This window comes from Siphateles boraxobius, unplaced genomic scaffold (assembly GCF_051911475.1).
Source record: "Siphateles boraxobius isolate OS27281-9 unplaced genomic scaffold, OSU_SipBor_1 22, whole genome shotgun sequence".
In the NCBI taxonomy this organism is placed as follows: Eukaryota; Metazoa; Chordata; class Actinopteri; order Cypriniformes; family Leuciscidae; genus Siphateles; species Siphateles boraxobius.
The window spans coordinates 27,975,549-28,003,387 of record NW_027508833.1 but is presented as its reverse complement, the minus strand read 5'-3'; the positions used below and the strand labels follow the sequence as shown (position 1 = coordinate 28,003,387).

The 27,839-nt window shown below is 39.1% G+C and overlaps 1 protein-coding gene across 12 annotated transcripts in view; it reads right to left on the bottom strand.

Moving 5' to 3' along the window:
• Nucleotides 1-27,839, bottom strand: part of birc6 (baculoviral IAP repeat containing 6) — a 117,576-nt gene that overhangs the window by 85,099 nt on the left and 4,638 nt on the right. For all 12 annotated transcript variants that reach the window (XM_077239452.1, XM_077239444.1, XM_077239446.1 and 9 more), the window contains exons 2-15: nt 27,274-27,455; nt 19,739-19,876; nt 8,878-9,071; nt 8,288-8,399; nt 6,989-7,071; nt 6,599-6,821; nt 6,344-6,513; nt 6,189-6,247; nt 4,597-6,090; nt 2,383-2,532; nt 1,860-2,085; nt 1,467-1,627; nt 1,209-1,340; nt 982-1,113 (exon numbers count right to left, since the gene is read on the bottom strand). In XM_077239452.1, the coding sequence (XP_077095567.1) occupies nt 982-1,113; nt 1,209-1,340; nt 1,467-1,627; nt 1,860-2,085; nt 2,383-2,532; nt 4,597-6,090; nt 6,189-6,247; nt 6,344-6,513; nt 6,599-6,821; nt 6,989-7,071; nt 8,288-8,399; nt 8,878-9,071; nt 19,739-19,876; nt 27,274-27,455 (3,456 nt within the window). The remainder of the gene's footprint in view (nt 1-981; nt 1,114-1,208; nt 1,341-1,466; nt 1,628-1,859; nt 2,086-2,382; nt 2,533-4,596; nt 6,091-6,188; nt 6,248-6,343; nt 6,514-6,598; nt 6,822-6,988; nt 7,072-8,287; nt 8,400-8,877; nt 9,072-19,738; nt 19,877-27,273; nt 27,456-27,839) is intronic.

The following is a 27,839-nucleotide window of genomic DNA, read 5'->3' as shown; positions in this document are numbered from 1 at the left end:
CTTTATTTTACTACACTTTGTCTGTTTGCGTCTGTAGATTTCTCATAAATTCAACAAAAGTTGGCGTTCTAAATCATCCCGCTGCTCCGCGATCGCCGACTACACCCTGTCATCGCATACACTGTTAGAAAGCTCTCTCTCTCCTGTACAATGCTGTTGGATCCAAATATGGTCAATTCCTTTTTATCAGCAACCAATCATGAAAGCGAAAGGGTGGATTTAACTCAAAATGCGTAATCTCATTTTACAATATAAATATTTAAAGCCCGTTTTCTCAAAATGACTTTTCTCTCATACTCCAAGTCCGAAATCTCCACTTCAGTAGCACCTATATAAACCAAACTTTCCAATCCTGTACCTAGTTATATTATGAAGACATTTTCAGAGGGATTTGTAAATATATTATTCCTAGCCTGATTTATATAATATTTTATTCCTATATTCCTATATATTTATAAGGCTTTTGACAGTATATTCTGATTTACAGGATAACAAAAGTAGATATCCATAAATCCCTCTGTAATTGTTTCCCCATCTAATAATTGAACACCATGAAAAAATTATTTTGAACCTGGCTTTATCCAATACTCAGATTTCGTTTAATTAGATAATGCCTAATTTGCATATTTAAACATTCAATTACAGAAAACTTGTAACAATTTTTCCTCATCTTAATGTAGGTAATCAACTGGGAAAGTTTCATGGTGATATCTGATAGTTAAAAATTTGACCCTATTCAACTGTAGTGTCTCGCCTTAATGTGTATATAAACATGCGATAATATGATTTTGGTTAGTTATATCCCACTTATTAACACCCAAATGACTTTCATTTAATAGTACAAAGTATTTTTTTTGTTGCAAATTCATGCCAGTAAATACTGCATTCAGCTCTGCACTGTTGTTTTACTGTAAGTCTACTGCCACACTGCTGGATGGGTGGAAGTGGTTGCTATAAATGGCTTGTGATGCTCAAGCGAACCTTTGAGGAGTTTGGGACTTGTAAGGCTTAGCATCCCTGCGTGTCCAGACAGATCCAGTCCACTGGACAGCCATACCGGCCCACACAAGATATCATCTTTGTGTTCCTGCAGGAATGGACACAGCCTGGAGCCTGAGATAGAGAGATGTATTTCTTAAAGAATGCTAACAGACATTAACATAACATTTTCAGGTGGTCAAGATGGCTTTTTTCCTCTGCACATTTACCTGGTGAGTCCTCGATGTCCATGAACTGGATGTCCTCTGAGAAGTCGTGCAGGAGTGGCTGTCCATTCTTCTCTCCATTTGAATGGAGGACATGAGACAAGGGGAAGACAATCTGCCTGTCCACTGCCGTCTCTGCAGTACAAAGTTTTACATGACAAGAGATTCACTTGGGGAATAAAAACAAATAAAACTAGTCTATGGTAAACATCCTCACTTTCATTTTCTGCTGAAAGAGTTATATTTTGTTCCGGAACTCACCGTTAACTTTGCCCAGGCCTGGTGCTTTATTCTTCAGCAGTGTGACCTGGAGTTGTGGGATGTTAGTAATACTGCTGTTAAGCAAAAACTTAAAGTCCACATGTCCCACCATGCAGGCTTTGGGCAGGACCAGCTCAAACACATGCTCATCCCAGCTGGAGCTGAGAGAGAAAGAGAGATAGTACACATTACATGTGAAAAGGGGGGAAAACACTATGGAAACATTACTGATGAGTAAATATTTAGCCATTTTTACATCAAATATTTATCAGAAATATCTGATATCAATGTTCTTAAATATATTATTTAAAAAAATATAAATGTAATTTTAATTGTTTTCACTGATTCAAATGTTGATTTTAAATGATAATGTGTGTTAAAACTCTTGTATACCTGTCGCTCTGTAGTTTCCAGGTGCGTGTGTGTTGTGCTGCGTCGCCGTGGTGCTGCTGGTGAAGGTGTTGCGGATGCCGCCTTTGCTGCTGTTCCTGCTGCACCTCCACCCAGCACGGGGGCACTGTTGCGGAGAAGCGTGGCGTCAGCGTTTCAAAACGTGTTAGTTCCACCAGAGAAGAAAGTGTCTCTGCGGTCAATGGCTGGTCCACCAAGAGGTCAACTCCTGCAAACAGACACATGGCTTACTGTACTGTACATTTCCATGGGTATAAGGCCAACCATTATTTTACTGCTGCTATGTTTACACAGAAAGAGATACTCTACATCAGATGACAAAATGAACTAAGAACAGAGTGAAAAAATTCCCAGAAAGCACACTGTGCATCATCAGTTTTAAATAGACAAAATTCAATGGAATTTTCTCAAGACTTTAATGTGAGGTAGCTGAAGGGGCAAATTGAACCATCTGTTTAATCCCTACAAAAACACTTAAGTTCAATGCCTTCCATGTCTCTCTCACCTGTGATACCTGGACTCGAAGGATTCGATGTGGGTTTTGCTCCGTCCAGTAATTGCTCCGCCCTATTAGACAGGGGGCCGTCGACAAAAATGTCGGCGTCATCAATATCATCACACACACCTCCAATTTGAAGGAAATGAAGCTCTCCACCTTCAGAAAGGAAAATAAAAACTTATTGTGCTGACACTTCAATAAAAGGGTTTACATTTACTAAACATATAGCATGTTTACTGCAATGAAAATATCTCTCTGAACTACAAAAACAAGATTTGTATATTTTCTGGAGCAAATGGTGCTTGCCATGAAAACGCTAGGATGTTCTGGTCACTTAGAAGCCAAGTCAAGAGTTTCTATAATATTCTGGATAAAATGACTTTGTTCCATATATCCTTCAATGTGGTTTTGAGATTTTTTCACGTTTTATCGCACATTATGTGAACACTGAAAAGTCAGATACCTTCAAAAATTACAGCCACACCTCTTCAACAAACCACACAATTTGATCCTTCATATGCATAGCACAAATTGTACACAGTTCATACTAAGGGTTAAAGACTTACAAGTACAAATTTCTAACTGCCAGTATGATGAATAGTAATGCTTGTCTTGATAAAAACTAATGATTAATAAATAGTGACAGACAGTAGAAAAAGTAAAAAAGGCAGAGGTGGAATTCCCCTATTCTCCCACTTACTCATTCACAGGGGTAATATACACAGACACACTCAAACACTTAGTTTTCCTTCATTAGCCACATATTTTAGACCAAAGCAACAGATACAGACTCTGTACTACTGTACTCAATGTTGTCCCCCTGTTGGCAATAACTTTATCCTTATAATATTTGATCACCAAAATTACGTTTAAATTTTTTCCCGTGTACATTTCTTCATGCCTTAAAATAGATTGAATGTAATTCTACACCCTTGCTTCATTTAAGATACATGAATATGCAAATTGGTCCCCGCCTCCACTCACTCACAACCAGCTCAGACCACCTGATCCACTCAGTAAAAGTTACTGTAGTAAACGCTACACCTGGCTTCTCTTGAGACTCCACTGCTTCGCAGCAGTTCTGCTGTATACTACATTCTTTAGTATACAGCAGTTTTAAAGTCAAAACACTAAGCATTGGTATTGACTGAATAATTTTTACATGGTTTGCCTTAAAGCACATTAAAAAAACAAATAACATTAAAAACTTGATTTTCACCACAGGAGGCCTTTAATTCAGCCAATCAAAAAAAACAAGATAAAACCAGTTCACTGAACAAACACACTGCACTCAATCCTTGACTTCCCAAGCTCAGGGATGCCAGTGACACAGTGGCCATATTTGAGAGCAAGTCTGTGTGACCACTATGGTTAATGAGAACCTTATTGGCCATTGTGATGAGGGGTATGTGTGGGCAGCAAGCTAAACTGAAAGAAACAGTGAATCTCCACACCTTACGTTCCCTTGTTAGTGAACAACACATTAAGAACCCTGTTGTAACGGTAAAAAAAAGTCTGGTTGTTGAATCACAAATGAATAGGTCAATTAGGGATGCACCAATACCAGTACTCAGGTGTAGGTCCGATACTTAGTTGTAAAACTATACAACCGATACAACCGCACCCGTTACCATTAAGGGGCCGTTCACATATCGGGTCTAAAAACGTGTGGAAAGCGCGGCCGCACCGCTTTCTCCTTTCCACAAATGCTTGCGCTCCCATGGCATCTGTCGCTGCTATGCAACCATGAACATAGGCGCACAGCGTTGCTTCTATTATGAGCGTGCTTGCCGTGCGCCTACATATGAAATATAGAATTTGCACACGATATGTGAACGGCCCCTTATGGCAACGTGACATTAGCCTAACCTCTCGTCAGTTGAGCCGGTAGTCAGAGGAGGAGTAATGTCAGCCATTTGGAGATATTTTAAGATAAGCAATGATAATAAAAGTAGATCAGACTGCAAACTATGCTCTGCTATTGTCAAGAGGAGGGGTGAGAAATAACTACTTTAACATAAGCAATTTGATTATACAAGTTGTATATTTACTTTGTTACAGTGAGAAATCTAAAAAAATCTGATAAAACATTGTTAGAAGAACTGTAATGGTATTATTAAGTACTCATATCGGTACTTGGTATCGGCAAGTACTTGTACTTGATCTGAAAAAAAGTGGTATCGGTGCATCCCTAAGGTCAATAACTGCACACTTGCTTACCTTTTGTGCAGGCACACAGCCGGTCAGTGCCTGAGCAGTAGGTAACAGAGACGAAGGGGTCCACCTCCTCTGTCCCCTCTTTCTTGGGTGGCTCCACTTTTGCTAACACCTCTAGGGTGGACAAGTCCAAAATCATGATGTAACCCGCTTGTGTAGTCACCACCAGGTGTCCGAGTCCGGCCACCTCTCCTCTCTTCTCCTTCCCAGCGGCTGATCCCGCACTTGGGCCAGCTATCACTGCGGACGCCACTGTTCCCGTGCCATTTTTGAGCCCAGAGGGTGTCGACTCCTCAGACGTTTCCTCTCCATCATCCTCTCTGCTATCTAGAACATCTGGCGGCAAGAGGAGGAGAGACGTGACAGCATCCCGTGGGTCACGAATCTGCTGCACCTTCACTGGTTCCTCTTCCAGGGTCACGATGCGGGTGGAGTAATTTAACTTGTAGAGTGCTAAGTATCCGCCGCCCCCACTGCCCCCAAGAGGCCTGGAAGTATGGGCCTGCTGCTGGTCGTGAGGGGGCAGGATGAGAGGGGTCTTTGGAGGAGAGATGCCCGAGTGGGCGTCATGCCCATTGGCCAATGTCTGTCCTTTGCGATGGGCACAGAGGGCCGAGTGCAAACGGTTTAGGGTGTTTAACACCTCCACCTGATTGATAGCACTAAGGGACTCTACAGAGCATGGTTGAAGACCGACTAACAAGTGTAAGCCATCGCTGCAGGGCGTGATGGAGTCCACATACAGGTTCTCTTCTTCTAATGCTTTCGGCAACCGCAAGCACTGCACCAGAGAGCCCGGCCGTGGAGCCAGCGAGCTCCACTTTTCCCCATCCAGAGGTCCGAGCCCAGCCGCCGCATCCGCAAACTGCTGGATGTATGTGATGGGAGGGTCCTGCAGCAGCAGCTGCTCATGTGAGTCAAACTCCATCTCGATAATCTGCGGGACAGTGAAGCCCTCCTCATGAAGTCCTTTGCTCATCAGGTTGTTCATTTGGGTGAACACCTTCCCTGAAGACTTCTCGTCTGCTTCCTTGATGCTGTACAGGAGAAGTACGGGCATAGTCCTATGCACAGGGGCAGCTGGTGGAAGCTTCGGGGAGCCCAGGTCTGTGGGGGGATTACAGGACTCGATTTCCATGGGACCCTGGTCTGTTGCAAGCCCCTCAGGGGCAGCAGTCCTTATTGGGCTATCCATGGAGCGACGAGACGGAGGGGGACCTAGTGGAGAACTAGCCGCTGACCGGTAGCTTAGCAGTCCACCGGCCAGAAGGCAGGGGAAGGGAATGTTGTGGTGCTCAGCCAGCCTATCCTTTGCCTTATCAGGTTTAGGGGGCCCCAGTGAGTGCTGTGGGTTGGCCCCCAACTCCTCCAGGTCTTTAACTGTGTCCTCCAGCACACTGGCCACCACCTCCCACTGCAACTTCTCAGGCTGCTGTAGGACACTGAGAGCTGTGACTCCCAAACTCACCTCCATCGTCTCCTTCTGACCCAGTGGGCCTACAAAAACACGAGGAAGAACAATAAGTAGGATGCTTGGGCATAGATATAAAAAAAAGTGATGCATAAATGTTAATTCATGAAAATCAATGTTTTACCTGTGACTGACTCTGATCTGGAATGGTCTTCGCTGTCCGAGTCCTCTATCTGGTCATCGCTAGATACAAAACATAGGAAATGTTCAATAAACACAATAATAGGGTAAGATGTTTTAGAGTAATTTGCAAAAAGTGTGTAAATGTGGGTTTAGCACCTGTCCCCCTCTAGTTTTGGTAAGTCAGAGCAGCAAGTGGCCTCCTCTAGCCAGGAGAGCGTGGGTCTGCGTGATTCTGTGCCCGTGAGACTCTGCTGCTCGCTGCCAGACAGGATCAGCTGCCTCAGGATGGCTGGGTCATATGGGTTCACCTCGAACTTTAAATGCACCTGCAGAGGAGAGAAAAACATTGTAGTGCACTGAGATACAGGCATATTGCATCTTTCGCACACACTTTAGAGATTATCAACATACCTTCATAAGCTTTGAAACATCCCAGATGCAAATCTTCCCCCTTTTGGTTGCCGTAGCAAGAAAATGAGGGCAGCTTCCAAACCCATAACACACGATTTTATCCGAACCATCTGCACTGGGACACTGAGCAGGGCTGGTGGCCAAGGTGACGGATAGTGGAACGTTTTGGGTGTGCTCTCCTTTCACAAACGGACAATTCGGAGAATGGCGCTCATGCTCAGACCTAAAGGAGCATTAAATGTAGTAATAAAATGGTTATTAGCAATTGGAGGGGTTGCAGCCATTGGCCTTCGTTAAGGTACATTTATCTAAAGCTTTTAATAGCAGTGCAATTTCTGCTTTGTGAGTGAGTATGACATTGTGGGCTGATTTTAGTAGGATGCTTCTCACCAGGGCTCATCTGTAGGTTCCCAGCACACCAAACACACACTGCAGGTGAAGCACATGGCCCGGTCATCACCTGTAGATGCAGGCTAGAAGGAAGAAGAGTGAGCTGTTATCTATAGTTAGATAAAAATAGACCAGTCAAAAGACAACAGGTAAAAAAAAACAATGTTGTGCAGTGAATAAAGTCGGTAAATCATTGCACACTATAAATGCAATAGTCAAGGAGTGTCACATGACCCAAATGAGTGCTTTGATAAGCACTTTCCAATTTTTTGTCCAACTTCTTTATTTTCATTACAGTCCTTTAAGATAACTTCAGTTCATAATTCATCACATTTTCCAGTTTCGTTCTTTATTTCTTGAACTAACAGAATGTCCCTTTGCTGTGGCACCACCCTTTCATCCGCAACACAGAGCCACTGTTCTCCCCTCGCTCTGTTCGGTTGGCATGACAACAGGGAACATGGGTGAGAGGAGTAGTGTGGTCTCCTTGGTTACAGCGCAGCTCAACCCTTCTTGGCATGCATGGTGACACGAGTAGAGACAATACATCAGGTACCATAGCAGCATCGGGAAATCCCAGATATCAAAATAAAACTGAAATCAAAACATTCATGAAATGATCTTTGATCTCATAATAGCCATTTCAAACATTAATTGACGGTTAATGTTTAAATAATCCCGGATTTATTTCTTCTATTTTTACTGTCTCAATAATTCAAATTTGTTTCCTTTCATTCTTGTTGACCTAGTCTGGGCTCAAAGATTATTATTTCACTTCCAAATAGAGATACAATCCGGCTTTCACAATCAGTCAGTGGCCATTGAAGCTGGGATCAGACTACAGGAGATTTTAAATCTAACCAATAGTGAAACCTGGTTGCATCACACACATAAGGAGAATCTTCACAGATTTTCTTATTTCAAATCTCACACCAGTACACACTATAAGATTTGAAAATTGTGGCACATCACACACTACAAGATTTAAGATTATCATGCCAGATTTAGCACCTCATGGGGAAGCGGATGCAAACAAAATGGATACTGTGTTGCGGCGACTTGCTGTAGACTAAAGGTTCCACTACATTTTTCAGGTGTAAATACCTAGTTTGCACCTGAAACTCCTGTAGTCTTATGAGCCCAGCTTTTGAGGAATCATTCAAACAGCGAAAAAAGAAACCAAAAATAAAACATCCCACGCAGAAAGCAAAGTAAAGCGGACCTGAGAAGGGAAAGTTAGGGGAAAATTTAAAGGTGAGTCAATTTTTAAAAAATCATTGCCATGGTGATGACACAAACCTGGTGATAAAAGCCCGCCTGGGCCATTGGATCAGGCTGAGCCCATCTGTAGCCAGAATGAGGCCAGGATGTGAACGTCTCTCTCCTGTTAGCTTCACTGTACATCAGAGACCTATACATATCACACAAACACACACAATATTAAATGAAACGAGATCTTTGGTGAAGAGCACACAAACCTCAAACAGACCCACAAATGAGTCTACATCCTTTTTACACTTTATTAAGAAAACGTGAGATGTGCTTGCCCAGGCTAAACCTGCAACTATGGATATGGGGTGTTCTGGGTGGTTTCCAACGTGTTTTAGTGTGGTTACTTAAGGTGTTCTGGATGTTTTTTGTATTGCATCCAGCTGAAAGACACCAAATCTCAACGATTTACAGGTTTATAGATGTGGCTTTGGTCCATTCATCAACATAAGTCCCACTGTCCATCAAGTGATAGTGGAAAGTCTGATTGTTTATAAAAGTAATAGCACACCCTTCAGCACTATTTAAGGTAACATTTATAAATCAGAATGCTGTTATGCCATCACAAATAATCTCATCACACACAAAAAAACAGAAGTGGCCCTGTTTCATGCAGTTACCTGTCAACAGAGCGTCCGGGTCCAACACCTAGCTCTGGCCTTCCACTCGGTAAGAGGTAGGAGAGTCTGTCCATAACTGAAGAGGCGACCGATAGGGCCGCCACATTCTGATTCAGCTTTTTGAGCTCGTTCACGATGGCACTTGTTACCACTCTCAGCACGTGATGAGGGAGATGGAAGGTCACGGTCGCCCACTGGAGAGAGAGAAAAAAGACGGAGAGAGACATTCAATTTCAACAGCATTCACAGCAGATAGGCATGCAAGATGGAAAATGGAAATACTAGATGGTGTATGTCTTTTTTAGGAGTCTGTAACACCTGCCTAGTTTCAGGCCAAAGCATCTAAACATTTCTAATCTGAAAAGTATGAACAAGTCTAAACAAGCTGGCTCACAGAAATCCTGGCTTATCTGAACTTCAGTCTCATTTAAACCTCCAACGTTCAAACAAAATGTGAAATAACTTTCCAAGAGCCAGGAAAGTTCCAGAACCCAGTGTAGAGGTCTGACAGGGGTCATTTGACAGCGAGTGAGAAATCCATCACCGTAGCTGATTCTCATTGTTACAGCAGTGTAATCTGGATGTCAGCCATTATTAACTTCACTGGTCAATTTATTTTAAGAGTGCTGATATAGGATCAGTTTTGTCCCTCTTAGATAAATATGACTCATGTAAAAATACCTAGACCAGCATTTATGAGGGGTCATAAACACAGATTGTAAAATATAGCTGCAAGCAGCCATTACCGGGGCCAAGCGCAAAGACGACAAGACATGCCAACATGGCTGGGAGTGTCAGACCAACTGCAGCAAGGAGCAATTAGAGACATTTTAAGAGGATTTTGGGCAAATGGCTGAAAAATCATATATAGGGTAATTCCAGTGTTATGGATGTGACATTTGAACTCATAATGACAGGTGAAATGTCTCAGAAAAAAAAAACTTCTTACAATATTTAAATTGGAAATGCATATTCTCAGAGCACCCAATCTGGGGAATTGATAGGCAAAATATGTTTTTCTAAAATATATTTAAGCACCCCCAAAAAAGGAAAATATGCATGCGTTATGGATGTGACGGAAAATGACAGAGTTTTTGGTATACTGTTCGATTTCCTTTAAAGTCTGTGAACTTTTAAATCCAATGTATAAATATTGCTATCCACATGATGAAGGGGTCTTAGCTGAACATAAAAATATCAATGTTTAAAATATATATATTTTTATGAAGTGTATTATGAGGAAAAACCAACGTTATGGATGTGACAAAAACCCTGTTATGGATGTGACGCGTCTGAAATACATAGAATCTGTTTGGAAAATCAACAATCAAACCATCATGGCACTTTTGTTGACGCATAATGGCTGTGTTTTCACATTAAGAAGACTGTCTGAAATGATTCTGAAGACCCCCCCCCCCCCCCATTATGAATTAGTTTTTATTTTAGCTTGGATATTACTGTACTTCTTAATTCAATATGTAAAAGTATTGAAGTATTGGTTTTTAGTATCATCCTACCATTTTATCCATCTGTCGTTGTGGTAGGTGTTTAGCTTTAAGATAACGCTATCTTCGAGCTGTCAAAATCTGAGCTTGAATGACAGGAAGCGCGAGCGAATTAGAGGGCGCCTGTTTCGCGCCTAAACCAATCAGGTTCCTCGCGCAATTGCAGGACGTCTCTCGACTACGACGTGAATAGGCTACTATAAACACATAGACGGAACATTAAAGCAGAGACTATTACGGAAGTCAGTCAAAATTAAAATACATTAAAAATTAATGTTTGTCATATAGGAGTTCAAAAGGTTCCCTCCACAGTCAGGTGAACCGATGGACATTATAGTCCGTAGATGTGAGTCACCAGCAATCATGTAACGCCTACGTTTTTTGTGTCTAAATGATCGCACGGTTTTCGGCCAGTTTATGGATTTTAATGCACAGTCGCGAGTCAAAATCATCACATTTTATTTCGTATAAAAATGATTCGACAAAATAATTGACATGCAATATTATTAGCCTATTATTATTATTATTTTGTCAGCGTGATCGTACCGAGCCTCTAAAGGGACGTGGTGGTGGAACAAGCACATACAGATTACACAATCAGAGAGTTGCCTATTTCTTTTCGTTTTGATCTTTGCAATCTTTCTATAGATAGGCTATATTTCTGAGAGGCATACGTCGAGTTTCTGTTTAGTTATGAGACGCGCTCTAGTTTACGTGTTGCAAGTGATCCATGCTATTGATGAAACTTTGATTTAAAATTAAGATACAATTTATACAAAACGAAATTCACTTTAAATAGTCTTTCTACAAAACAAAACTTGAAATGAAGTTGCCAAAATCATTTCTGTCTTGAAACATATAACAATAGTCATATGCATGATTTAATATGAAGTGTCCGTAACGGTCACGTCCGTAACGCATTATTATGGTTGTTCAGAGCAAAGTAGTGAGATGAATTGTCTATCCTAATAAGCATAAACATAATTTAGCTTTGTAAATAAAGTTTCAAGTTATTTGCATTTATAATTGTCATATTAAATAAACTAAACCTTTAAAACGTTATGGACGTGACAGTGCACTGAAGCGTCAAGACCTCTTTATTATAGCCCTTATAAATTCAACAGGCAGTGCTGTTATGACAAAATTAGTATATTTATTTCTCAGGCATGCCTCCATCTTTCTGCAAAATGCTTACTGTTAAAATAAAGTTTAAAAAGGGGGGTCTTTGATACCTTTTTTTGAAAGCATGAAATATGTCTGGTTGAAAATGTAATTTAAGCATTGTTGCTCACCTCATATCTGGTGGATAAACAAGGCAATTTTCTTAAAACTTTTGTTAAAGCACATTAATACAGTATATTACAGACCTAAATGGACAACTTAAAAAGGGTTTTGTTCTTTTGGTTAAAACTTTATTTTTTCATGGTAAAGATGACCTTTGCATGGAATTGCCTTATAAAGTAACTTATAAGATGATTTAATGGATAATCAATTTTGAACAATGGGTGTAATAGTTACAAAATTGATGTGATGTGGTCAGAGTCTGGTGATAAAGAGACCCGTGACATTACAATAGGCAGATTTTTTCAAAATTTTTAGCAGTTTTGGAAATTTTGTTAAAAGATTTCGAGACAGCGCCACCTTTTGGTCAAAATTATGAGTACCTTCAGGGGGTGGTGATGACGGCACATTCTGAGTTCTGTAATGTTACACCAATGCATTTGTTAAGTATAGCATTTTATATCACAATATTGTAATGTCATTCAATAAGCCAATGAGAATTTCACATTTTGTTGTATTATAGCGCCACCAAGAGGCTGAATACCACCATTTTTTTATGTGACCTCAGAGTGAGCCCATACATGTGTCAAATTTGGTGAAAATATCTCATTTCGTTTTGGAGTTATAGACATTTATATGACAAAAATCACATAAAAAATTACTGACTTGATATTGATTGGATTTTACTACCCCTTACTATCAATATTTTGACATTTGGGCATTGTTGTATAGCCAGCGACCTATGTTTCCAAACTTCTGACGGTGGTTTCGTCTCGATCAGACTAGCGGTTTTGAAGATATTAGCAAATGTTTAAGCACTAAATCTCAATGCTACACAAACCGTAAGGCGAAACCTAGCATGGGTGGTATCGTTGGACACGGCAAGGATTCAGGAACCTAACGAGATGACTCCCGTGAAAATAAGTCAACCACACCCAGAGTTTTAAGCATTTGAAAAATGAATTTTACCACTAGGTGGCGCTGTTTCGAAACTTCTCAGGCTCCTTCAAGGCATCGTACTAATGACCCATACCGAGTTTCGTAAAAATTCGTTCATGCGTTCAGAAAATACAGCATTTTAGCACATAATTCAAAATGGCCGACGGCCAAAATGGCTGATCTGGAAAAATTGGATATCAGTCGACTCGACATGATGCCCTGAATCTAACGAGACCACTTGTATGATTTTTGGACAAACCGTTCAGAAGTTATAAGCAAAATAGCCATTTTCTGTATCTCCGGACCAGTAGGTGGTGCTGTGCCGAAACGCTGCATGAAGCCTCAGGTCATGCTTGTGATGCCATGTACCAAGTTTTGTCTTAATACGATAAAGTGTTGCGGAGATACAGCCTTACATCTGTTTTCGCAAGCGCTACGTAAAATTTGTTTGTGCGTTTATCGAAAGCGGTTTAACGAATCAACTTGAATTCCATAACTTTTTGTCCCCACTGCCTGAGGATGATCTGGTAAAATTTTTGTGAAAATCGGACAAACCGTCTAGGACGAGTTTTCTAAAAAGTAGGTTTTTTGAACAATTCAAATGACGGACATATTTTTATGACAGAAAATGACGTCATAGAGTGCAATCGAATCGTCATGAGCTCCGGAATCAGAGGAAAAAATTATTTTGTTGATAGGCCTTACGGTTCAAAAGTGAAATTTTGGACAGGTGGTGGCGCTAGAGGGAATGAGTTAGAGACACCAAAATTGGTGTATTTAATGTTGGGACTGTCCTCTATCAGAATGTCACACCAAAACAACTTTCCCGCAAACGGTTCTATGGAATGCCATAGACGCCCAGTCGGAAGAAGAAGAAAAAGAACCAGAACAATTACAATAGGTGCCCGCACCTTCGGTGCTTGGCCCCTAATAAAGGAGCCGATAGTGAGATAACCGATTATATCTTGTTTTCTCATTACACAGATGTGCTCTGTAGACACCATCCACAAAAAAACTATAGAAATCACTGCTCTCTGTACACATTTTACATCTGATACAGAGACTTCAGTGATGAGAGTTCAAGATCAGCCCTAGAGCCAAAGAGAGAAAGAAAAATAACTATTACATTTATTTTAGTTAACTTATGCTTTATTTTGATGTTAATTTATTTTTCATTAGTTTTTTTATCATCATATATTGTTACTGTCATTTTATTACTACTGGAAAATTATTTTTATTTTATAAACAATTTAAGTTTATTTATGTTAGTTTAGGGGTGTAACGATACACTCATGTCATTATTCGAAACAAATCATGATACTGAAATCACAATAAGATACTATCGCAATATTTTAAGTTGGACTAAAGAGAGGTTGCTGTGACTATCCCATGCTCACTATATCCCGCCTCTCCCACTATTAATACGCTATACATATAAGAATAAACTATCTAAAATGCTTTGAATAATCATACTAATAAAACTAAATATGATATGGTGATTTAAATTTGCGCTTTCACTTTAAGGGGGGCAGTTCCAGCGTGTGTGCGCTTCAGATGATCAATGCAAATCAATCAGTTATAATCGCTAGAAAGCACGTCAAAATTACTATTCACAAACTGTAAATGGTTAGTTCATCCAAAAAAAAATGCAAAAAATTGCAGATAATGCATATTCTGCATTTACTCACTGGCATGTTTTCACGTGTCATGCAAGCATTTTAATGTCCATGTTTACTACAGTATGCTCGTTGTTGTAAATCTGTTCATCATATTAAGCCATCCTGTCAATTCAGAATACTTGGATTTGGATTAGACTACTCAACTGTTTTCACAGTTAATTTTATGATGCCTTTGTGGCGAGCAGGACGAGGCCGAGGGCTGTGAGAGATACGAGACCGGTGTGTCGCTCTTTATCGATCACGCCACCGGCAAAATTTTTTTGATCTTTTAAGTTTTAGAGGAATGTCTAAATGGAGATTTTTAAATGGAGGGACAGAAATCTCTCAGGTTTCATAAAAAAATACCTTCATTTGTGTTTGGAAGTTGCAAGAAAATCTTATAGGTTTGAAACAACATGCGTACATGATGACAGAATTTACATTTTTGGGTGAATTATAACCTAGGCCTGCCTTATAAATCTCGATATAACAATGTATTGTTTACATACCTAGTTATTTAATAGTATATTAGTTTTCTTGTTATGCTTTATTTTGATGTTACTGTTTTTATTTATTTATTTTATTTGTACTCACAAAAGAGTACATTAAAACGGAAAATTAAGAGAACAAAAGGAAGCAAGCGGCCTTTAGTAAAGTTTTGCTGCAGATAGTCCGAACACTAACTAAAGTCACATCTAATCATCCGTTACTCTGTGAACTGAGAGTGCCTTTGTGCCCTTCTTTTGCATTCTTACAGCAGCACATGGGACAGTATGCACGAACACTATGGAAGTAAAATAATGCCAAATGTTTTTGAAACAAAAAGCCTGTTGAATTGTACTACTTGAAAAAAATATGCATTGCATTAGCCCTGCTTGTATTTTAATGCATTGTATTTTTAGGGCTTGCATTTTTATGGGCTGAAATTTAGCATGGTTGAATATTTAAGCTGCGAATATTTAAATTCAAAACATTTCAAACACATTTTCATTAGTAAAATTTCAATAATCCATATTCAGCTTTCATATTTCACTTCCAAAATATTCAAACTGATTAAAAATACAACCTATAATATTCAACAGGCGGTTTTAAGTCCATTTTATTTCGCTGTGCAAATTCACTTCCAAAAATTCAGTGGTTCAAATTTGACAGTAAATTCAACGTTGACATCCAGGAACTGCAGGAAAAGCAGTAGATTACGAAGCATAATCTCCATCTGCTGTTAGTCGACCTCACCAGCAGGGGTGCAAGCGTCTGTTGTTGACGAAGCCCGAGCAACAGTTAGAGCAAGCCATTCATTCATGAAAACCCATTTATAACAATGTAAGTCTATCTGTGATTATTATGTTTTATCTGAAATTCAGTGTCTTCACGATTACTTATCCTGTGTAGCTACATGCATCTCTACCGTGAACGAGATTATAATGTTATTCCCCCCGATGTATACAGATCCAATGTTACATTTGAGTTTGACATATCTATTGGTTGTTTAGTTGTCTCAACCGTATATTGCGGCGATTGTGCTGCATGTAGTAGGCTAATAGGGTTTCCCTCAATACGTCAGGATTCCCCTGCTGGACATATAAAACGCTTAACGTAGCTTAATGGACTAATACAGTGATATAAAAGATCAAACTCGCAGGCAAGCAGAAGGACTCAGAATAAGTTTAAAGCTGAGCGTTTCTCAGTGATACTGGCATAAATTGGCTTGACATTGGACATTCGCACATTTAGGGACCGTCTCTAAAGTTACATACGACATTGGTATACACGTTTCTAACTTCAAGAGAACAACTTGCAGTCATAAAACCAACTGTAAAGTGTTCATGTAGGTGTCAGGCATAATGCGCAATTTATTCAAATAAATTGAAGTTTGCTATTGAAGTTAGAAACGTTTAGGCCTATAGGACTACCAATGTTACTTTAGAGACGGTCCTTAAATGTGCGAATGTCAATCCAATTTTACATTTAATTATTTAGCAGACGCTTTTATCCAAAGCGACTTAAGTTACAGTTAAACTAACAATATAGGACAACAATATGAAAGTGCTATGACCCTTCCTAGATTAATCATGTATGTTGGAATATTAACATGTAGGCATAGGCTACTTCCCCAATAAGGTGCGAATTTGGTCTTTTATATCAGTGTATTAGTCCATTAAACTACGTTAAGCGTTTTGTCCTGATGGAAGGGGAATCCGTGAGTATGAGGTATTGAGGGAAACAGATTATAATCCGTTCATGGTAGAAAAAGTTGATAACATGTAGCCTAACACAGGGAAAGTAACAATGAAGTAAATGAATGAAACATAAAAAACAGCTTTTGTGCCTTTATCATCATAACAAAAAACGTAATGCATGCTCAATTGTTGTAAATTAGCTTTCATGAATGAATGGCTTGCTCTAACTGTTGCTCGGGCTTCGTCAACAACACACGGTTGCACCCCCTGCTGGTGAGGTCGACTAACAGCAGATGGAGATTATGCTCGGTAATCTACTGCTTTTCCTGCAGTTCCTGGACGTCAACGTTGAATTTACTGAATTTGAATTTGAACAACTGAATTTGTGGAAGTGAATTTGCACAGCGAAATAAAATGGACCGAAAACCACCTGTTGAATATTATAGGTTGTATTTTTAATCAGTTTGAATATTTTGGAAGTGAAATATGAAAGCTGAATATGGATTATTGAAAGTTTACTAATGAAAATGTGTTTGAAATGTTTTTAATTTAAATATTCACAGCTTAAATATTTAACCATGCTAAATTTCAGCCCATAGCAATGCAAGCCCTAAAAATACAATGCATTAAAATACAAGCAGGGTTGATGCAATTCATATTTTTTTTTCAAATAGTACAATTCAACAGGCTTTTTGTTTCAAAAACATTTGGCATTATTTTACTTCCATAGAACACAGAGCGTCTTAAGATGGACCTCAGCTCCGTCAAACTTCAGTGGCACAGGTGTATCAGTGGGAGTCTTTGATCATCCTCCTTTACTGCAGGGCTACTGATACACCACCAAGATCTGCAGCACCGCTGTTCAATACAGTGTGTGTGTGTGTGTGTGTGTGTGTGTGTGTGTGTGTGTGTGTGTGTGTGTGTGTGTGTGTGTGTGTGTGTGTGTGTGTGTGTGTGTGTGTGTGTGTGTGTGTGTGTGTGTCTGCACAGATCAGTCACCATGAGGATGCGTCTCATGAATAAACTATACGCTGTAATGCAACATGACTCAGCTATTTTTGCTTATTAACAAACAACACAGTCAGATTGCATTACATCAACAAACATGCATGTCACATCACAGACTGTGTCAGGAGATTTTAATCCAACTTTATACACAAATTTAAGAAAAGGTAGCTTGCAAGAAGCTCTGCAGGCCTGAAACATGAAGCCAAATCCCAGCACTACACAATAATGAATAGATGAGCAATACTACAACGTGTTTGAGGGAGAGAAGGAGAGAGAGAACCAGCACTGTGATTGAAGAACACTTTCAGAATGTATCCTACAATCACATCACTGAAAAATCAGATATGGCTATGAATTAAATAAAAACATTTCTTGATAGGACAAAATATTTTATATGGAAACATGTTTTCTGCGTTAGAAAAATGATAAAGTGTGCAATAAAGTTTTAAATAGGGATTAAAGTCACAATTGTGAGAAATTAAGCAAAAATTGTCAGACAGAAATTTGTAATAGTGAGATCATCAATAACGGAAAAAAACCCACTTACAAACAGGAAGTCCCAACTGTGAATCATTTCAGAGAAATAAACTTGCAATTGGAGCTATAAAGTCAAAATTGTCAGATTATATAAAGTAAATTATGAGGAATAAAGTTGCAATTGTTGCGATAGGATCGTAATTGTGAGCTACATAGTCATAATTATGAGAAGTAAAGTTAATATTGTGAACCACAAAGTCAATTCTAATATATAAACTAGGCAATTATGAGATATAAATTACTTCACAATTAGGCAGAAATGGGCTGGACAGATTCTGATAGAAAGATCAAAATAGTGACTGTTCAACCTATAGTAGGTAGGGTTGGGCGGTATTTCGGTAATATTGTATACAGCGGGGTCTTAAAATAGCAACGGTATCAGTTTCAATACCGTCATTACCGGCACTTATATATAATATATAAATATAATTTATTCAATGCCTAAAAATGCTTATGTAGTTGTCATCAAGTGACAGTGTGGAGGAGAAAGAGAGAGAGAGAGAAGGGAGAGGCGGTAAATACTGACGAGGCAATTTGTAAATGTTGCAATAAAAAAGGTGACCGCGAGAGATGGAAACACCTCTAACCTAATGTCGCATCTCCGAAACAACCACCCACTCACTGCTGCGAGGATGCATTTTGCCCCGAGTTCATTAAATAAGCGCATTAGTTTATATTTGTTAAAATATTATAATGTTTTTTTGTTTTTTACGTTGATAATGAAAACTGAACAGCACGAGTAAGATGGGATGCATCGGGAGTCAGACATTGACCACTTAATTAAGTTTCATTTTGTAAAAGGCCTTTTTTTAAAGTGAATTTCATTTTGTATAAATTGTATCTTAATTTTAATAATTTTTTTATCAACCAATAATAAATAAGAATCAAATATAGCAGACAACATAATCATGACATGATCGTGCGCTGGCGCGCTCGGTCACTTGCATTGAAATCTCATCATAAATCAACCGAAACTCAGTGTATGTCTCACAGAGATGACAGATATCTAAATAAAGCTTGAAATTTCATTAAACGAAACAATTCAAAACGAAAAGAAATAGGCCACTCGCTGATTATTTAATCCATGATGTGCATTTCTCTTAATCTTTGCAGCACTGACAGAAAAGTTGTATTAATAAAAATCAATGGACGCGTGTCACCGGATTTACAAATGCACTTCTTGCTTGTTAATTTAATTTAAATTAATTAATAAAATGAATACAATTGTCATAATTAAAATAATTAAATATTATTAATTGTCCCATTTTTGCACATTTATAAATAGTATTTATATCTACCACCCCCTCAGCACCTGGGTTAAAAAATTATTTGGCGCCACCATATTATAACGGCCCACGTATTAAAAATAGTCGAGTCTAAATAGGGCTCCGGCTCATATTACATTTAATGCCGTCAGCTTGGATCAGACTAAAACGTGCACGGGTTGGCCTTGATTGTTTGTTTTTTTTTGCCCGATCTGGTATTCAGTTTCTGAACGGTGTAGGCACAAGCCAACATTTTTGTGACGCTGTCTGAGCCTTATGTCATAATTTTTAATTAGTCACGGTAATACCGTATACCCCGGTAAAATAGGGAGGAGGTTTGACGGTATCAAAATTTGGATACCGCCCAAGCCTAATAGTAGGCTAGGTTGATAATTAATTAGGCTAATTATATTTCTACACTAAACTTTTTTTTACAACTGCTCGCTTTGTACAGTGAGATGATGCATCCTCCTTCATGTTGGACTCACCTTTGCCACTTTGTGATTGGCCGCCGTCTCATGTGAGGTATTCTCCAGGCCATCTTTAAGCTGGGTGAGAAAGAGATCGTAGCCCTCGGTGTTGGAAACATCCACCTTCTCCATACAAGCATACAACATCTGCTGGGCCTGCAGGGTAACAAGAGGAACATTTCAATTCATTACCACCTATTCAAACCTCAGAGGCACAGAATATAAGCATAAAGTCATTTGATTCATCTAAATACAGAGCAGAGAACTCTTAGGAAAGGAGTTGAACATGACCATCCGTCACACTCAAAGCAAATGCACTGTGAATGGCCTCCTCGTGTCTGTATTTCCTCATGATGATATCAAATGACCATTTGACTCCTTCAGATTTAGGGATATTGATCTCAATGGGCCAATAGCACAGGAATGATTCTGCTTTTTACTGCAGGAAACAGATGTTACAGGACCAATTTTTTTAAGAGAAATTACTTCTACTCAGCAAGAATTCATTAAATTGATCAAAAGTGACAGTTAAGACATTTATAATGATAAAAAGATTTCCATTTCGAATAAATGCTGTTTACTGAATGATTAATTAAAAGAATTAACTTGAAAATAACATGTTTCCACAAATTAAGCCGCACAGATTTTTTAAAACTGTGCCAAGTAATGTGTCTTGAGCAGGAAATCAGCATGTTAGAATGATTTCTGAAGGATCATGTGACGTTGAAGACTGGAGTAATGATGCTGGAGTAAATTCAGCTTTGCCATTACAGGAATACATTTATTTTATTACCAAATAAAATTAACCTAGGACTACTTTCAAAAACATTTTTACAAATTTTACCGACCCCAAGAAAACATTTTTAAAAACTTTACCGACCCCAAGCTTTTGAATGGTAGTGTATTTTTTAGAGTCTATGCTAAGTCTAAATGGGTAAATCTTTATTAATCTAAATACAGACAAAATCAGTCTCTCAGTCTCTTTCATTTCATACTGATTTGTACTGACATGTATGAAAAGTCCATATGGTCAACATTGATAATTGTGAACCTGAGCACATCATGACAACATTGGTATCGCTGTAGCTGCATCCTTCACTCCACTGAGTTCTGGGGAACGTTGTCACAAATCACCTTAATACGCTTTGTATCTTTTACTGAGAGCTCAGATGGAAGTTCACAGCTTACATTACTCATAACAATAAAGCACATCACAGAGATGTACGGCTGACATTTCAAACAATAATGTATCTGTTGGTTCCACCTAGCGATTTCCAACTATTTAGGCTATGTGTGTGAAAAGAAACACTCAAGTTGTAACAACAACTCATAAAAATGGCATGACGGCAATGTAATTTTAGACAACTGCAGAAGTAAAACACCACCCTAGAGCTTAGAAAGACTGAACATAAAGGCAGGCCTCATGTATCAGTCTCGTATCCATTTTACCATGTCAATACCAAAACCAATACCATAAAAAGAACAAGCTAATCACAATCAACATTATGGTATATATAAAAAAACCTATACAAACAGATTTTGCTTTCAGTGCTTTGGTAATGACTCACGTTTACACTTCAGTTCTCACATTTCACTGTACACGTTTATGAATGGCCTTTCTGAACAGCAATAAGTTGAGTCACATGACTGAGACTAGGGAACTCCTAAGTTAACTCATGTGACCTAGCAGAACAGATATGGCTCCTTTGAGGAACAGCTCGCGGCCTGCAGAAGTCTGTTTTGACATCAATAGCCTCTATTGTGTATGCAATAATATCATCAGACAAATGTACACATAGATCAAAACTAGATTTCAAGCATTAGAAGAATGATATTTCTGTCACTGCCACATGTTTATACTATCTACTATACTATCTATCAAAAATACTAATCTAATGTTATCGATTGTTCAGGCAGGTAATCTCAACAAACAATGCTGATGTGGTCTATTAACTAAATGCTACAGAACTAATGAGTGGACATGTGATATTATCTAGTATAAGGCTAAACAAATATGTTGAACAGAATTTGTAAACACAAACATTAATGATGCAAATTGTAGGGAAGAATACTTCAGCATATCAACAGTCAAAGACTAACTAATGAGCAAGTCCTCTATCAAGCCTTATGATATTTCGAAGAACACAAACCAGGTCTTAAAACGCATGGTAAATCACCCATAAAGCCAAGACCAAGCCACAACTGTATCCAATTTAACAAATCAAAGGACAAATCAAGCATGCTTGACATGACCCTTGTTTCCACTACGTCATATGGTGCATACTCTTGAAATGACAACCCCCGGGTGAAATTCATTCTATTCATTTCATTTTAACAGTAAAAACTAAATTATATTTGTGTCTCAGACCATCTCAGGTAAGTGTGCCCATTAGTGTACAAGATCCATTGGTTCTCACACATTAGCGTATGTTGCCAGGGAGTGGTGAGAGCTGGGAGTTTTGTTTTTAAAGTGTTCTAGGACACAATAGACCAGTCTGTCGGCATAGCACTCTTTGTCAGACTGGTTATGCGATCGCTATATCAACAAGCACTCAAACAACTACATTTTTGCCAAGTTTTAACGTACACCGCATACTACGGAAGTGCACGATTATTTATGTCGTGCAGTGATGGATTAGAGACAAAATACTTGAGTTATACGCTATACTGACACTGACCTTAGCACAAGACTGACGGATGACCTGCACTTATATGTTTTTCAAAGACAATCATGAAAAATTTTAAGAATTTATGACTTCAACATTGTGTGCTGTCAAGCAGTGATGTGTCAGTCAAAAATATTTATCAGCTGTAAGTAGTAATCTGAATGGACCAGGCCCAACGGTTAAAATGCACGTGATTCGCGTATTAATTGCAAAGGTTAAAACCATCATAGAGTGAAAGTTAATTTGAACTGAATTTGGACTTAGCACGCTGTTTTCCGTGTCCAGATTCAAATAACACAAAGCCGCGCAGACAGCACACAAAAAACTAATTCTGTTCTCTTTCATCTCTATTTTTGTCTATTTGAATGAACACATACACACAAAATTATGTCAAAGAGGCAGTCTCGGCGAGTAGATTATCTCTTTTTGAACTTAAAGTTCCAGTTTAAGTTTCAAGGGAGTAAAGCCTGTTTATGCCATTTAGTAAATGAAATTGTGTCAAATCAATTTTGTTGTAAAGAAATGTTCATTTAAAAGCAGCGCTCAATCATCAATGTATAATGTTACCATAGAGATGCGCGCATCAACCGCCGCCGAGCCCGCTGTTGAAGGTAACGATCATCCATTTATAATCACGCGTAACAACACAGAATAATTGTAATTTGACCTTCGGGTTCGGATGCTTAAATCAGCACTATGTGTGCGTGACATGAGCGCGCACAGCGCGTGTCTTCTCCAGGTCATGCTTACCCGGTTGTTCATTAGAGCCGAAATGTTCCCAGAATAGATGTAGGCTTTTAAAGTATCCTGAGCATTTTTAATTACTCGCACTCGCGTCTCGCCTCCTCTGCCATTGTATGCTACCGCGACAAAGCACACACGCGACAAATGACGTCAGAAAAGCGTCAGTATAACCGGTTATGGTCAATTACTGAACCGATACCGAATCGTCCTCGTCTGCATCGCGATGCATCGTAGAAACGATTAATTTCGACACCCCTAAAAAAAAACACCATTTTTGTGTGTCTCTTTAAATGCAAATGAACTGGTACTCCCATTCCCCTTTCCAGAAGAGGGTGGTGCCTTTACAGCTTGTAGGGTTGTAACGGTATACCGGTATGGCGGTTTATTGCGATATTGACATGTACGATTATCATATCGTGCACATTTGCTTATCCGCGGTTTAAAAAAAAAAAAAATTTAAACCAGAATTCACCCGCACTGCCGCATGCAACTTTCAGCTTGACTGCTTAAGACTCCACCCATACCTGTACAGCGCTGAAAATGTCCGAGACAGAGGCTGCGAATCTCTATCTCCCGCCGAAAAAAAAATTAAAATCTGCAGTATGGGAATATTTTGGATATCCGAAAAACGATCGTGGTGTTGTCCTTGAAGATGGATATCCAGTTTGCAAGATATGTGGACGAAGAGTGGCAGCAAAAGGAGGAAACACGTCGAACATGTTCTCCCATATTCGGGAACACCATCCATCCGTGAAGATAAAGGTAATTCATAAATTTTATAACTTAAGGCCATATTATTTCTGTCATGCTGAGGGAATCCCCGTCTGTCAAAAAGATGCACACCAGTCTTTTTGCGTTACAATACAGATGCCACGTAAAATGTGCGATTTGATAGATACTAGATGGATGAATAAATCAAAATATAGCTGTGCAGTAAATCAAATCGCGATGTGCGTGTCTGTGAATATACAGCGCAAAAAGACTGGTGTGCGACCCCCTCTCTGTATGAATGAGCAGCGCCGTTTCGTCTAGTAGATCTAGTACACACTCAAGTACGCATGATGCTCATGGTTTTTAAAGCATCTGCTGTCTCACCCACTATGTGAAGACGTGAACACATGAACATATCCAGACAGAGAACACTTAATGAGCATTTTATAATTGTTTTTTAAAAGAATAATCATCAAATACACTGACTGAAACTAATAGGTGTTCAGTACAACCTGTAAAAAAAGTTTGGTTTAGCCTGAAGTATATGACTATAATAATGACTAAAATATATTACTATTGTGTATAGTTTTTTTGTCCATGTTTTAATTTAGTAAACCTCTCTTGTGTAGACAAACAAAAGTTGTTACATTTTATCTGATTGCATTTTCAAAAATACATTTTGTATTCAATCACAGAATCCAGACCAGTTATATCAGACAACCCAGAATTTCTGAGGAAATAAATATACATTTCATAAAGACTCTATTGTTCTTAAATAATAATTAATAAATTAAAAATGTTTTTTTTAATACAATTTATTAGACATGTTTCAGTATTTTAAAATTTTGAATTAGTTTGCCCCATCCAAGTTATTTAAATTTTTCCTATTTAAATCCATGTTGTTGGTTTATTATGTGTGTATATGTAGTTACATGCTAATTGTTTACATGCTAATAATGTTCATAATTCTGTTAATTCTTTAGGGTCAAACTACCTCTGCAAAGACGCTTCCTGATCCAGCTCAACCAACTGTCACACAGTCACTTGCAAAAGGAATAAAGTTAGATCCTACATCCAAACAAGCGAAAGAATTGAATCATGCTGTAGCTTATTTCATTGCTAAAGACATGATGCCCTTTAGAGTAGTGGAAAAACCTGGCTTTCTTCACCTGATGAAGAAGGCAGTCCCAATGTACAAGGTACCATCAAGAACATACTTTTCCACCAATGAAATCCCTCGCATGTACAAAGAGGTAAGGGCCAGTGTTGAAGAACAGCTGAAGGAAGCTGTGTGGATTTCAGCCACCACAGACCTGTGGACCAGCAGTAGTGGAGGAGGGGAGCCATTTATAAGTTTTACAGTCCACTACCTCTCCTCAGATTGGCAGCTTAAGTGCCATTGTTTGGAGTCTCATTTTTTTCCTGAAGACCACACCTCAGAAAACATCTCCGAGATGTTTGATAGTATGCTCCAGGAATGGAAGATTTCAAAAGAAAGTCTGTGCGGAATTACCACAGACAATGCAAGCAATATGAAGAAGGCCTTTGCAGAGTTCCCATGTGTTTGGCTCACTTGTTTTGGTCACAATTTAAATCTGGCCATTAGCAAAGCCTTGAAGATCCAAAGGGTTGAATCTGCAGTAAGGGCATGCAGACACTTGATTCAAGGATTTTCTCGGAGTTGGAAAAGGAAAAGAGAATTTAAAAAAAAACAGGCAGACCTGGAACTCCCTGAGCATGCCCTCATCCATGACGTGGTAACAAGGTGGGGATCAACTTATGAGATGATCTCCAGGTTCCTGGAGCAACAACAAGCTGTCTGTGCAGTCCTGGCTAGTGACAGAAGTGCATGGCATTTCATGCCAAAAGATAGTGACATTGCCACTCTTGAGAATGTCAATCAGCTCCTTCAACCACTCTATGACCTCACTGATGCCCTGGCATCGGAGAAACGGGTCACACTGTCCTCACTCACACCGGTACTGGAGCACATTTGCAGCGAAATCCTCTCTGAGCAAGCTGAAGACAATCTACTAATCAGACAGATGAAGCAAGTAATGAGAGAAGACTTGCAAGGGAGATACACAGGGCAGGTGGAACGAGTGCTACAAATCTCCAGCTTCGTGGATGCCCGATTTAAGGGAAGCTTCTGTAAAAACCTGGATGACACAGTTGAGGCATGTGTGGAAGAAGCTGTGAATCTTGCAAAAGTTCCTTTGGATAGAGAACATCCTCAAGCAGAAAGAGGAGAAAATTGGGAAGAAGCAGGAAGCAGCAGTACTACCACCACCACCACCACCACCACCACCACTAAAAAGAAAGAAAAAAGTCTATCTGGTTTGCTACAGCGAATCACTTCATCTAGGCAGAACAAGGCAACCTCAGGAAATGAGAATGTCAGTGATAAGGTGCTGTCTGAAATGACGATGTACAAGTCTCTTCCAAGCATCAGCACGGACACTGACCCACTGGCATGGTGGAAAATGCATGCTGATGAAATGCCTCTTCTGGCAAATGTGGCCAGAAAGTATCTTTGTGTCCCTGCCACGAGTGTACCTTCGGAGAGGATGTTTAGTACAAGTGGACACATTCTCTCACCTCAGCGGTCAAGAATGAGCCCTGAAAATCTCAACATGCTTACATTTCTTCATCATAACCTGACCTGAAAAAAAGCATAGAAATGCATGCTGCTATGATAATCTCAGGAAAATATTAACAAACATGACCCTGCACATTTTTCTCTCCCATATTAAAGAGGAAGGACAGTTTTGTTTATTGTTGTCTAATATAAAGATAAATAACTTATTCCTTATTTTGTTCAAATGGGAGATGTGCAGCTTTATTTTTATTTTTCTTCCAAAAGGTAGATTCATACTTTCATAAAGTTTTCTTATTTTCATAAAAAAAGTTTGTTACAATAAACCATATTCAACCAAAAACCATATCTGTTTTTATTCATTTAAGGGTCATTGTAGCTGATGATGATTATAATAATAATGATAGTTTAATATCGTATACCGTGAAACCGTGATATTTTCGGAGGCGATTATCATACCGTGAAAATCTCATACCGTTACAACCCTAACAGCTTGTGCTTTGGATACTCTACTCGGATAATTCGGATGCTGCGTTTAAACAACACATGGAGATCACCAACGTGTTTCACTGATGCCAGTGCCAGCAGCAGGGCTGTTCACGTCCCATGACAGCACCATTGATTTTGTATCAAACATAATTGGGACCCTGAATAAACTGATTCCATGCAGTTAAAAACAGAGATTGCCTCACTGTTTAGGCTTGAATTGAGATGGTCACTATTTACTGACAGGGGTCATGCAATGCATAGCAGCTCACTCATTTATCAAGACAAATCCCATTATATATCGTAAAGAACATGCTATATACAATCAATCAATTTGCTGGGTTTCTTACCTCAGTAACGGGCAGCTCCAGCTGCACCAGATCTTCTGGCTTGGACACAGGGGCCTGGAGAGCCGTGTCCAAAAGAAGAATCCCATTCAAGTCTTTCCTGCAGCCCACAGCGTAATCATCCACAAACAGCACTTTATCCACAGCTGGGAAGTACTGACACCTTACTCGGCCCCCAGGTTTCGCTGTCAAAAAACACACAGAGAAGGAGAGAGAATGATCATTAGCGCTCCGTGCCAATCTTTAGATCATGATGCTTTGCTACATTATACCTATTATAACACGCATGTCAAAAAATGAAACAAGTAATACAATAGCTGCTTTTACATGGACCCTAATAATCCATGTGTAATCAGAATAGTAGCACAGTCGGGCAAAAAAAAAGTCACATGTAACCACATCAATCGTAATGAATTGGCCAAATCCGACTGAAACTTAATTCGGATTGTAACGGGTGGTTTACACCTTTTCTAATACATTTGATAGGACGTGTAAACACTTGACCAGACTGAGAACCGAAACTGGAAAGTTTCGACGTAGAAATGTATGGTATGATGCACAGAACGAGC